We start from the raw sequence: 14194 nt of genomic DNA, 5'->3' as shown, positions 1-14194 counted from the left end.
ACAACAAATCAATTCTTCCCTATTAATGCCCTAAATACCAGCGTAGGAGCACTGTCCTGTTGTAATAAACAGCCATGTGTTCAATTACCGTCTGTTTTCCCAACTACTGCTCTCTCCAGTAATTACACCATGCAATGCATTCTACATTGGCATTATATTAATGTGCTGGGAGGAGAGATCTTAAATACGAATTAAATCAAGGCTAAACATCTCAGAAAGCCCTACCGAGTCGCACAAGTGCTAAGAGGGCATTCTTCAGCAGAAAGCAGAGACTGACTCTTCTCTTCACTCAGTTTTCACTTTCATCCTCTCGCTAAATAAATAAATTAAAACTCAAGCTTGAAAGAACTCCATTGCCCCAAAGACCGCTGCAGTAAAGCTTTCATAAGCTCTCTAAACTCCACTTCACCTGTTCTCCTCAGTGAGGAGTGTTTCATAAGTATCACCTTACGTCACATCAGATAAACAGCAATGACAAAAACCCTTCGACAACAGACAGGTGACGACAAAGCAGGGCAAGAAAAAACTTTATGGGCCGAGACAAAAGCAGGAGAATAAAAGTTTAAGAAAAGGTTTCTTACCCTTTTGCAGAACCGTCAAACAACTTCTATTGACTACTGAATAGAGCACAGCAAACAGACCAAACAAAAGATATGATGAAAGACATATTTACTCGTACAGGGCTCCTTCCCCCCACCTCAACCTTTCTTTCCTTTTCACATACACCCACACTGCACCGTTTGCATTGTGTTGTTAAATAACCAATAGCAACCCAGATGAAACAGTGGAAGGGTTTCTATGATGCTGTCAAGCACCAGACAGATGCTTGGCAGTGTCAATATGGTTCTTTACATTTGGGTTGTGCCAAGGTTTGAAATTAAAAATAAAATAGGAATAATAACACTGCAAGAGGAAGATGGGAATAAGTTAGTGCACGGACGTGCAATAAACTTTTAAATCAATGGAGTATCATCCCAACTGCTGGGTTTTACTTCAGCAATTTGAACTGTTATGGAAACAGATGAATAAAGCTTTGCTTTCTGCTTGTGTACCGGACGGCAAGAATTTTAGTAGAAAGCAAAATCAAATTCTGGAGTGTAACCACTGCAGATTTCTAGGCCCTCTAGAACAGACTCAGAGGTTTCTGACATGCCAAGGACATCTAACATATGAAGTATGATAAACTTCCAAAGTCAGTGTCAAAATAAGATGCCCTACGTGCTGCAAAACTTTGCTGACTTGAGGCTTCAGAAAGCACAGAAATTTGCACATTCGGGGGAAATCAAATTTTGAAACCTTTTCTGACTAAAATATTACAGTTTCCCTCAAAACCACAGCACATAACCATTCAGATGTATTTAAGTGTCTTTATAACAACTGCTCATTTGTCCTCCTAAGGGCATTAGAGAGAGAAACACCCCCAGAACCTCACCAGGTTTTGCAGCTCATTTTTATTTGACTAGTTTGCTTTTTTTTTTTCATTTCAGCTGCCAAACCAAGTCAGGGGAAAAGCTGTTTCCACCTGACCCAAAATATTTTATTTAATCCTAATTGAAATGTTTTCATTTCTCTTTCAGATTAATCATCTTAAACATTTAAAAACAAAAAATATCATTTCCAATGAAACATTTTGTCTAAAAATGTTGACTGTTCCAAATTTTCTACTATTTTTTGGCTAAAATTAACTTGTTGAATTGCTAAATGGTATCAGTCCTTAATTACTATTTAACAGGTTTCAGTGTGTTTAGGGTGGAGAGCTCCCAACTCTTCACTTGTTTTTTGAGCACTTTTTGAAACTATACATTACAGTATAGAAATCACACACATATAGCATGTTTTCTCCTGAGGCAACACAGAAACCACAATACAAACTGAATTGTAAGAGAAGAAAAGATGATGAAAGGAATTATATCTTCCCAGTACAGCTTATGTACAACGCAGGAGATGTATATAGTTGTGTAAAACCAGCAAACCTCAAACCACCTTAAAAATATCAACGTTAAACAGACACATAACTAATAAAAGTAAGCAACAGCTTCAAACTTCAGAGTGTTTTTACAAGGCTACTTCATTAGCTAAACAAGCAAGTGGGAGTTGCTGCAAATGTTGCTCCTTGCCATACTAGAGGCTTTCCCTTGCTTCTGGTAAACAGAAGACACAAGACAGCCTTGTGAATAGCTCATGGCACAGACTGAGATCTAAAGCTAATCAGACAGGATGACAGGTCATCTTAATCAACTTCAAAAAGCCAATCCACATGCTTGCTTATCCCAGCTCCTCGCCTCTCCTTCCCTGATCGCTCTCTCACTCATCTGGCCGTATTTTCCCCTTCCCCCTCCACTTACTTCCCACAAATTGTGCTGTTAAGAAAGAACGTAGGGAGCCCTTCAGGTCTCAGCATCCTGGGCGCAGGTGGTGGGCAAAACTTTGAAGTGAGCTCTCCACTAACTCTAGAGCTGGCCGTGCCTCCTCCATAAGCAGCTCTTATTAAAAAAAAGACCAAGCATCCACTAGAACAAAACCAAGCAGGCCTATTTAATTAGGGCAAATGCTTGATATCCACTTCTTCATGTTAAACCACACAGTCACACAAGCCTGGGAGGTCTGATTAATTTTAATATGCACGGTCGTGACAAGCGCCTCGGGGGTAAGAGAGAGGGGAAAAAAAAATCCCACAAATCCTGCTAGCTCGACAAATAGGTTTTGGCTAAATGTTGTGTATGTTGCCCAGATTAAGATGTTACTATTCAGCAAGGGCTTGAACCTTTAATATGAGGGACAAGAGGCCCGAGAAACAGGTGGCTCGCTCTTCACTCTTGAATAAATGACATCTCCAAAAGCTGCAGCACACGAGCATACAGAAAGAGCTGGCACACTCCCTCATGTATATTTGTATATTACAGTCTGTGTCAGAGGTTTCTCCAGCAGTTATCCAAGGGCTGAAATGAAGCTCAGAAAGCTAATGGCTTTTCCAAGGGAGGGGGAAATTAAAAAAAAAAAAAAAAATTAAAAAAAAATAAAAGAGAACGAGAGAGAGCACAAAAAATGAAGGCAAACTGACCTAGCTAGAATACATCAGGGGAAAAACAGGCACATCAAAATGGTGTGGGGGCAAGAGTGACAGCAAGTTTTGAAAACCCCTATTGAAACGAATCAAGGTTCGTGAAGAGTCTGGCTACCTGGGGAATTAGGGACAGACAGGAGCCCAAATAATTATTTTTGTGTCGGTGAACCACTTCTATGCTACACTGTTGAAGATGGGAAGTGAAAAAATAAAGCATTTTGATTTGGCTCCTGCTTGTCCGATATTATGGAGCGAACGTAGCCCAGAAAGAAATTTAATTATAGAGATTCATCAGAGAAGACTTTCATTCTAAAACAGGGAGGGGGAGAGGGACTGCATCTTCTCTCCAAAAGCACAAATTTCCTCTATCTCACTTGACCATAATGCTTTCTTCTATATTTAAGATGCTGTATCAGCACCTCTGATGCCTTTATCAAAAGAGAAAAGAAAAATCCAAAAGCTACAAACCTTTGAGGATGCAAGCAAGAGAGACTTGGAAGGGAATCTAAGCAAATTTTGAAAACGTCCGTTGAAATAAACCGTGACTATCGGGGTAAACTGTTAGGAAGGAAAACACTTAAAAACTGAAGGCGACAAATGAATAAACTTCACTTTGAGCAAGTCAGAGCTGGCAGGGCTTCAAACTAGCCTACCTCTGTCATGGAGTTAAAGCACTTGTTAATAAAAGGCTTAAGCTACTACAGTATTTAACAGTGCCTTCTCTTCACACAGGCCTATTTCATAAGCCTCACCTTAAAAAATTTTTTAATTATTTTTTATTTGTATCAGCAGTATATGAAGGCATATTTCCATATGGTAGAGTCTTTGAAAGAAGTGCATGGAAGTTTGACGCTGGCTTGCTCTACGAGACAAGACACATTTTCTGGTGACAGACTGCAGGCATGAACATGGAACCACAAGGCACCCGAACCATCCTTCCACAGCAGCAGGAGTGTACGAACAAAACTTAAAAAAGTACTCAACTGCCAAGTATCCTTGTTTGTCCTTCAGTGGAAAAGCATTACAAAGCCTCTTCAACACGTACTCTGTCAAAGGGACAGTGAAGAACCAAATAAAAGAATTTCAAACCCCAACCAATTACAGTATCCTTAGGCTTTCCCCGAATCTGTGCACTTTATTTCTTCCCATCTCATCAGATGTGATTTTAAAAGAGTCTGCATTTCAAAGGCCACCCTTCCTATGCCCACTAATGGCCTGCTTTGGAAATTATGTCTTAAGAAGAGGGAGACCTCTTGATTTCTTTACTAGATATGTTGATTAAAAGTTTGATAATATTAGGAGGTATTCTGGGATCTTATTTCAACTAGAGAGCCTGAATTCAGCACAGTTCACTTTTACAGTCTACAGAACTGCTTAAACAACAGCCATTTAAATTAGTGCATGAACAGGTGTTGTGATTTATAATGTAAACTTAAACATCAAATACAAATAGCCTTTGGGAGACATTCAGAAGACAAAAATCATGCCCGAGAGGCCTTTCTCATCCCTTTTTTTCTGACAAGTAATTACTTATAGTATTGTTGCATATCATAATACATGAGGCTCCAGTACTCACATTGCCTGTTAAAGCACTGCAAACACACATATTACCTTCTTACTAAACAGTTGAGATTAATTGTTCCTACTCAGAAGACCTAAGGACTACTAGATTGAAATTTTGGAGTAGGAAAAATATGAAACACTATATATATATATAATTCTTGCGTGTGCATGTTTATATATATTTATGTCTAAATATATACAGATATAAGTGTGTACATGTATTTATAGAAAATTCAAAGTATTCATTTAAACAGCCCAGCTGAACTGAGTTTCAGAGGTTCTTAACACAGAAGAATGAGCCATGCAGATGACTGACTGCACCCACATGTGCACATGCTCATATGAGCAGTCTCTGTGGTCATGCAGATGCCCATAGGATCCTTTTTATCGAGAATTCCCATAAATTGTGTACAATAATATGGATTTGGCCTCAGAAGACTCACTATGTACGTTTTAAAGATAAACAGATACATAATCAGGTACAAATATATACTGGCAAAATAGAAAAAGAAGACTGATTCTTAATCAGAGGTTAGGATACGTAAAGAGCCAAAGAGTACTCCGGCTTATTCTAAAAATAGGAGAGAATTTACTTGTTTGCCTATTTCTTTTCCAGAAGCCAAGCCATACGTTTAGGGGAAAGGCTACACAGATTTCAGAGATTTAATTTTCCACAAGCAGAGGCCATAAATTAAAATACAGCAATCCAATCCCATTAATAGTGCAAGAAAAACCTAAGTGGTTGCTTTGGTCTTTGCTTTCACAAACTTGTGTCAAGCTCAGTGACTTCAAAGAGATTTCCATTTCATTTCTACAAATGAGGAGAACAGACAGACAGAGAGTCTCTGCCATCCCCTGATGCCTGAAGAAAACAGAAGAAAAACATGCCTGTATCTCATTCGCCTAATGATTTGAGCTGCAAAAGGAATCCTGTGGTCGGCAGACGACCCTCAGGGCAAGGGCTTGAGGTCTGTCACAGTGTATAAGGCTTCTCCAAACCCACTCCATTATCTTCATTATTGTATACCAAGAATAAAAGGGGGCTGACTCCTCTTCTGAAGTTCAAGTTAGAAAGGACAGAATGTTTCATGTAAAATAACATTGTGTGACTTCAGTAATAGGTTTATGCCTTTGGGGGCCTAATACTAAAGCTGCATATAAGGATTTTCCACAGAATTTGAGAGAATAAAAATGAGCACTGTATTAGTAATGAGTAAAATTCCACAAGTTTTAGATTCCCTGAAACACTCCATGTCTCTGTGTCAGCATGACTCATTGTCAATCACATACTTTCATACAGCAAGGGTAAAAAGGCAAGTTTAGAGGTGAAAAAAAAAAAAAGAGCATGGAGCTTTAGAGCTAAGTATAAACCCCTATGAAAACAAAACAAAAAATAAAACCAAAACTCATACACATATCCAAGGAGGAAAGGGAAGTGACAGGCTTTGAGAAACTAGGCAGCATGGTTTCCTGCAGGGCGTATTAACCAAAGGCATATATACAACAAATCTACATGGAAATCACCATTTATATGAAGAGTGATGCTTCCCTTGTCAGCTCATGTGTGAGTACATGTATGTGTTTATATTATGTATACATACATGTGTGCATTCGTGCACTGTGAGCAACAGTTTAGCAGCAATGTAAAAATCCTTGTCCTTTACTGACAAAATTTACTAATTTTTTATTTTTATTTTCTAACAAACATAATTTAAGAAAACCTCTGCCAGTATCAATAAAGATTCTTAAAAACAGTCAAACCTGTTATCAGTATTTTGGAATATCTCATTCATCCTCAAAACCAGTTTCAGAAAAGACAATTCCTTTCCCTAACTGATACAAGGATCGAGACCTAAAGTTGTCTACCCAGGCCTTCTCTTTTTTTCAGATTTTGAAGAAACAGGCCATTTGAAAGAATGCTTGAAAAGCACGTTTCCCACAGTAATTCAGAAGACAATTTCAAACAATAAAAAGAGAGCAAACACAGCCCATTGTACAAGTTAAATAATATATAAACTTTTGAGTACATAGAGAAATGGGAATCTAGCTCATATCTGGTCTTTGAAAGATTCACAGGAAATTGATTTAATTAAACCTCAACTACTGGTGCAAATGTTTCCCTTTCTTCCCAAAGGAAAATAAAGTATTATATTATTGTTGTTGACATAATACAGCAAAGCTTAACCAAGATTCTTGGTCTTCATCTTACAAAGCTCCACGAACTAGCAAGACTAAAAACTATTACTGAAATACACAGTGATCGCAAATTGCTGAATTGTTACCTACATGTACTATCAAAGATTCCCACTTGTAACATCTTATTCGTGGGGAAATTCATTAATATGCTAATTACCTGACTAGCAACCAGTGATGACTGACAACTTTACTTTAGGACTACATGAAGAAGACATGACAATAATTTTCTGCTGGAGTTCAAACAGAGAGACATTGTGCTCGTATCAGTACATACCTCATTTAGGGAAAAAGACTCGTATTTGTGGAGGATCTCTAAGAACAGTCTTGCCATCTGCACCCAGAAATATATATTTTTTAATTAGCCACTCTAAAAACAATCATGTTGGCTGAAGGGAAGGGGGAGGGAGACTTGTCAAAATGATGTATTTGTCCCTCACCACCTTTCAATGCTCTTATGCAAGTCTAATTTTCTTCCTAGCCAGCTCACCTCTCTGGCCTCCTTTTGTTTCGTGTCCCATTTCCCATTCTCTTCTAACTTCTGAACTTTTGTTAGTTCGCTTTTAAGGAGAAAGGGAAAAAAAGCTCAACTCTTTCCTATTCATTTTTTCCTGGATGGGGAGTAAGCAGATACGTGAATATGGCACCCTCATAATGATTTAACTAGGGCTTAATGAAATTTTCATCACAACCTGCTGTTCAATTTAATGGCCTTTGAAAGACAATAGAACAATGGCTAGAGGGAAGAAAAGATTTTTTGTTGCATGCATTTGCAAAGCCCAACATTCAGTTGCTCCCCCTCCTCTCTCTCCCAATCTCTTCACAAAGCTGTAGATCTTTTGTTTGTACTGTATATTTTCATTTTAGTGGAGCTGAGATAATGCACAAGCTCTGTAACCATTCTCATGTCTATCTGTGGCCTTTCCCTAATGGAGCTTGTGAAATCTCATACTCAACAGAGTATTTATACATTGCCCAGAACCCCCTGTTCTTTCCTCTCTCTCTCAGATAAAAGCCTGGTCTCCTTCCCACACCCCCCCCCAAAGTCTTTTCCATCCAAAGGTACAAGGTATGTTATGGCACTGACTATTAAGTCAATGTAAATGCAAAAGAAACAATATAAGTAACATTCAAAAAAATCCTTAGACAAAGAATTGTTTCCCAGCAGACCCTGTGTGCTCCAGTCAAGAAAAGACTCATTTACAATCCTGTCATGCTTGTGTATGTGACAATGTGCTTGTGTTTGCATCCATATTTTCATTCCAGTATTCAGGTTGTCCTAAAATTTTCTTGTAGGTACTGTCAATTCATACTTCCACACTGAGGGGAGCTCTGAGGGCCATGCTTTTAAACATTTGAAATACATTTTCACAACAGGATAGGTGACTGTAAATGAAAATAGAGTCTTGTTACTGTGCACTAGGGAGGAAGGCTTGCTGTGTTCTCACAACTGCCTCACAGCACCCCAAAAATCTGGAAAGCGTGCTAGATACCTATGGAGAATGTAGTGAGAACTTCATCTTCCAGTCAGGGTTTTGACTCTGCCCCAAAAAAGCAAAAATTAAAATCTTGCTTAAAGGAAAGTTGCTCTGTGGCTTCTCAGAGGTGAGATGGTTGGTCTAAGTCTCAGCCTCCAGAGCACAAGTGGCATCATCACCGACTGGACATACAGTCTCAAGAAGAAAACAGTTCTCCAGAAATTATTACCAACATGCCAAGGCTGAAACTTGCTGGCCAGACAAAACGCAGAGAAAGCCTGTACTGTGTTTGTATAGCACCTGCACTACAGATAAATAGAGGATGATTTGTTCCACACAAAAGCTTTCATGAATTCCCAGTTTAACTTCTTACCTTTCAAATAATGACACGCCCACTAGACAATTTCACAAAAAACCACTGACACTCCTGATAACACTGCTTTTAGCTCTAGAAATGGGGGAGAGGGGAGCAGTGGAGTAAAAGCTCCCAAGGCAATTCAAATTGGTTCACTGCACCCAAGTTGAGGAGCTGTGTCTATTGCAACTGTGACAAAAAGACCACTAGATTCTAATTTGGGAAAAGCTAAAAATGTTAGCTATGATGGGATATTGCTGAAATTTATCTCTAACGTAGATGAGAACTATGAGTTTTTTACTTCAATTTTGCTAGCAAGGAAAAGCAAACAGAGCAGAAAATTGGAAGATTAAAAAGTATACATATCCAAAGGAATCTGGAGAAAAGAAAAGAAAACAGAAAATTTTGGCCAGTTTCCCAGGCCTTACCTTCTGGCTCGTTTTTGATGAGCTCTTCCATTTTTCTTTGCTTCAGGGTGTCTACGACATCCGCTAGGCTCCCTTTGCGCCTTTCTGGGGTTCCCAGGGCTGTGCTGGACAATGATTCTCCACTCTGACGCCCACCTTCTTCTGCCTTCAAGGGTGAGGTAGATGAGTTGTGCGGGGCAAATGAAGACATCACTTTATTGCCATCAACTTCCTGAAAGGGGAGAAAAACAAGATGAAATATTTCTTTCTTTTCTTAAAGAAGAAGAAAAAAAAACAAAGACGGAAAGAAAGAAAGAAAGAACAATCCTTTGTGCTTTGAATGCATTGCTGTTTGTTCTTCTGTTGAAACCTTTAAAAAGGCATGCAATGCTTCAAAAACACCCAGAACAAAGCCTTCCCATAAAGCATAAACCAAGATTACAGGCTGGAGTGAACAAAGATCAGCTTGCAAGAGAGAAACATAAAATACAGTTTTTCCCTAATTGAGAAGTGTTGTACTCATAGGTCTCCTAATAACAATGGTATTGATTACCTTTAATTGTTTGTTCTTTTACAGCTTTCCTTCTAAAAAAAAACCTTCAATTTTTACAAGGACCATTAATTTCCTGACTTTATAAAGTACTTAATGCCTTGATGGCTAGTTGTTGTAAGAAATAAAATAGTAACCAAATACTAAATGCCCTTCGCCATATGACTTATTTTAAATCACAGTTCAAGCAGTTTTCCTATCTATAAAGGATGAAGCAATTTCTTCCTGCTTTCTAATTCTCTTTCTATTCTCCTCTTCTGCCTCAAACCTTCATTTCTCATAGAGACAGTATTTTTCACAAAGGTGGTCCTAATGACTTTCACCGGCAGCACAATGGCAAAACTCTGTGACTTCCCGGAACATACACACAACCCTCCTCACGTGAGAGTCCACAGAGGTCTACTCATTAATTTTAATGGAAAGCAAAACTGGGTCCAGCATCTTCAAACTTGCCTTCATTAACGTGAGAGCCTTCTAATCCACGCCTCCTCCAACATAAAACAATGTTCTCTGCACATATTCCTTTCCCTTTTATGTCTCTGTTATACCTTACCCTTCTTACACATCTCTCAAACCCATTTCTTCCTCTGCTAACATATGCCATATCTACCTGCAAAACTTAGGTCAATGTCTCCAAACACAGCTTGTTGCAGAGTACATACACTGCATAAAACATAATGCTATAAACGTGTATAGTTTTTACTTTGATCTGATTTTCCAGGTATTTTTTTCACTATCTTATTTCCTTACATTTTTGTACTCCAGATGTTCAATGAATATTATTTCTAAAAAAGCCACTGGATCAACTCGTGAGCTGAGTTACAGACTTGGCCGAAAAAGTCGTAATAATTTTTAAATTGTTTTCATTTTATAGGGTATGAAAGTGATATAAATATATATATACATGCACACAGTTTTTAGTGATTCGTATAATAATAATTTTTTTCTGAGCAATTTTTTATGTCTCTGCTCTAATAAACCACAGTATTTCAGGAGAAAAAAGTATATTTTTGTAAATAGAACATAAATTGCTAAAAACTCTCTCAATAAAATCTGAATAAAGCTACACGGGAGATACGCAATAGAGAATATATTTGTTTTCACAGACCACTTTGTTGTGGCAAAAAGATTACCTTTGCTTAAGAAAACTTTTAATGCAAATAGTTTTGAGCAGCTTGAATGTGTTATACTAGTGAATAAATTCCCTAAGAGAATCGGATTTAACTGAGATTACAATCTGGGCCATCATATGCCCCAAAAGCCAAACCCAGTGCTGTTAATGAGAGACTTTCTACTGACGTCAATGAGCTTTTGACCAAGCCCTAAAAAATTTTCCAACTCTAGTCAACAGAAATGCTCCTTTTTTTCCCTTTTTTTTTCTTGCAGCTCCCTCCATTTTTATTTTGCACACGGAAAACTACAAGTTCCTGACACCGGACTTCAAAAATTAATTGAAGCCAAATGCAATTTTTTTCCCCATATATACAGATCTGAATAAACTGGTTTTTAACACCAATTTAGACGAGGCAAATAGTTAACTTCAGCATCAGTTCAGATTTTATCTAAGATTCAAACCTATTATCACCAAGTGGCAATTTTTTTCCTACACACAAGGCCAAAAGAGGAAGTATCTTGAAAGCTGCTTTCTTATTCACACTTTTAATCAGAGAAGCCAAATATCATCATTAGTTATAGTTCTTAAATCTACTTGTACCATCAATTATATACAGGAACAGTACTGTTCCTCATTTTACCAGGAACTAGTTTCTTGTTTTAATCCAAAGCACGCCCCAAAGACATTCACTCGTGTTTCTGCATGTCACACACTGGTCACAGACACAAAGTACTTGTAACAGCTGCCTAAACCTCAGGTGTCATCACTGCTGTTTTCATGTACAATTTAGGTGCATGCAAGCGGGTTTTTTTTATGTACAAACATATTCTGTGTATACAACCAGTTTGTTATAAGAGAAGCAGCATAAGAACACAATATTATGTAAAGTAGTATCGGATGATTTTCAGAATCACAAATTGCTTGGCTTTCAAATGGAACTCACGAGCATTTTCAAAACTACTAAAATTTCTCTGCTTCACTTTCTGGGGAAAAGGAATTGTGAGGGGGAGAGGTCAAGGCAGTTGTCTGTGGGCAAAGCATCATGAAAGGACTTCTGGATGCTCAATTCCTAATTTTTTCAAATGTTCAGTGAAACCATGGTAAAAGTCACTTTTGTTTCTGCATTTTGGTTTCCTATCTGTAAAACAGGCACAAAAGAAGTAATTTCTTATATTGCAAAGGTTTTGGAATGATAAACTCATTAATAACAGAGACACCCTCCTACCACAATGTTGGCTAAAAGCCTTTATATAGTACCACAGTTAAAAAGACTTCACAGCTGAACTAAAAAAGGAAAGGGAAGTGTTCTACACAGATTTTTTTAAAAGGTAAATTATATACTAAAATGCACAACTAAGCAATCATCCCCAAAATAAATGTGTTTCCTTTGACTGCTCTCGTTAGGTGTGCATGTATGCAGTGTTTGCACATCACATACGTGAGCTATTTATACACTTGTGGGGTTTAAGATACACTCCACTTAATCAAAACACATATACAGTAAGGGAACAGCTGCAATCACATCTCAGTGGGCTAAATTACAGTACACCAGTGAATTATTCATTCAAAAAGATCTGTAGCAATCACACATTCATTGCGTGATTTGCAATCTAAGAGGGATCCTCTCCTTTCCATACCAGCGGATGAGCGCACACATCAGCTTCTGCTGTTGATGACAGTTCAACATGTATCCTCTAGCACACCAACTCGAGAATCTGTCTTCCCCACTTGTCCATGATCTTTTTATTCTGTCATTCAGAACAACAACCTGAAAACGTGCAACTGTTATCTTGGCTTTCGCTTTACATCCCTCTGTTTGATTTTGCTCTTTCTTATGCCGTTACTGGAGAAAGTGGGTCTGGATTTTTACTTCTAGCACGTAGAAAGAAAGCGTCCTTCCACATAAAACCTGCTTGTGTCAATGGTTGTATAAAGCTAAAAAACTCCTAGTAAAGAAAATCCTCTGATACTGCATATGAGAGCTTAACTAGCCCCTTGAAAACACTCAGAGAAATCCTTAATGGCAAGAAAGATATGTCAGCAACAGTTTAAAATTAATCCCCTGAGAAGGAAGTTCCCTCCCAACAAGCGAGATTTAGCAGGTTCCTTTTCTAAAAGGACAAATCGACATGACGTTTTTTCAGTTTAACTGAGGGAAAAGCAACAACACTGTAAGGAGGGGTATTAAAGAACATAAATATCTACTAATGACATTTTAAAATTAAATCCATCAAGCCACACACAAGATCTATCAGCCGCCAAAACAGTGGAAAACCACGCTTTTATTGTAAAACAGTCTCTCTCAGCTGCGTAACCATTTCACCTGTTCAAGTTTGATTACATTCCAGCCTCTGGCACTGTTAATCCTGGTAACAGTTTTATGCAGTTAGCAGCTGCTTGGTGGACGGGGCTCTATTGTTCATTTGCATTGCGAATTGCTCTGCTAATGTGTGCTGGCACAACATTTCCTCCAACTCTGAGCTGGGATTGTACTCACCAACACCTGATGCTGCTGCTTCTTGCTTTTCCCACTTCGGAAAGGCAGACAAGGACCTTACACAGATCGTGCTGGAGCAAACACTCTAGGCCCTTCTTCCCCCCAGCAACAACAGCAACAAAAAAAGGGACTGGCCCTCGTTTCTCGCCTTCTGCTTCTGTTCCAAGCTAGAATCCACAGGAAGATTCATTCATTTACAAGAAAGTTGCCTCGATATTGCTAAACAGCTTTCCACCTATGGAGGAAATACCTCTTCCAAGGTTTAATGATAAAACAGGCTTCTGCCCTTTCAGGATGAGGTCAATAATCTTCCTTTGTTAATCTTGGGCAAGCTTTACTTAATCTAGCCCCCTTGTCACCTTTGTGATTGACAGGAAAAGTCGTGTCACTGGACAATGGACTTATCCTCACTGAGCAATATCTTTTTTGAAGATTACACAATGTTACCCTTGCTCTCATAAAAAGCGCAAACATTTTGCTGTTAAAAGAAACTATTCATTCCAACTGTATCTTTCAAATTGTCTCTTTCTGTTTCCAGGGTCCAAGCGAGGCCTGTTTCAGTTCTACAGAGGGACAGTGAAAGGCTTAATGAAAAGAAACAAGTTGTACTTGGTGAGATTTCCAAAGTATCTCTTAGTGCTCTAAATAGATCTCATCTTCTCCTTCTTCATCTAGAGATGCACATTATTCCTGTCTGCAATTAAACTCAGACAGAAAACCCTTCCATGACATTAAAATTTTGTCCCAAACCAACCAAGAATTGAAGCAGAAGAAAACTCAAAACTAAGTTTGAAACTGTTAATTACCACCATATGGTATGAAAGGAGGTTGCATCTGCAGGGGGAAAAAAAATAAAAAAAAATATCATGAGAATCTTCTGGGTTTGCTGCCAAAAACACCTGGAATAAAATACTTGTGTCTTTAAAACAAGCGCTGATATTGTCTGATTTTAAAAAGCCTGTGATCCTAAAAG

The 14194-nt window shown here is 38.3% G+C and overlaps 1 protein-coding gene across 10 annotated transcripts in view; it reads right to left on the bottom strand.

Moving 5' to 3' along the window:
- SOX5 (SRY-box transcription factor 5) overlaps positions 1 to 14194 on the bottom strand; it is a 300825-nt gene that overhangs the window by 219104 nt on the left and 67527 nt on the right. For all 10 annotated transcript variants that reach the window (XM_064654451.1, XM_064654448.1, XM_064654442.1 and 7 more), the window contains one exon: positions 9082 to 9292. In XM_064654451.1, the coding sequence (XP_064510521.1) occupies positions 9082 to 9292 (211 nt within the window). The remainder of the gene's footprint in view (positions 1 to 9081; positions 9293 to 14194) is intronic.

Source organism: Pseudopipra pipra, chromosome 5 (assembly GCF_036250125.1).
Source record: "Pseudopipra pipra isolate bDixPip1 chromosome 5, bDixPip1.hap1, whole genome shotgun sequence".
In the NCBI taxonomy this organism is placed as follows: Eukaryota; Metazoa; Chordata; class Aves; order Passeriformes; family Pipridae; genus Pseudopipra; species Pseudopipra pipra.
The sequence above is the reverse complement of the archived record's forward strand: the minus strand, read 5'-3'. Positions and strand labels throughout refer to the sequence as shown.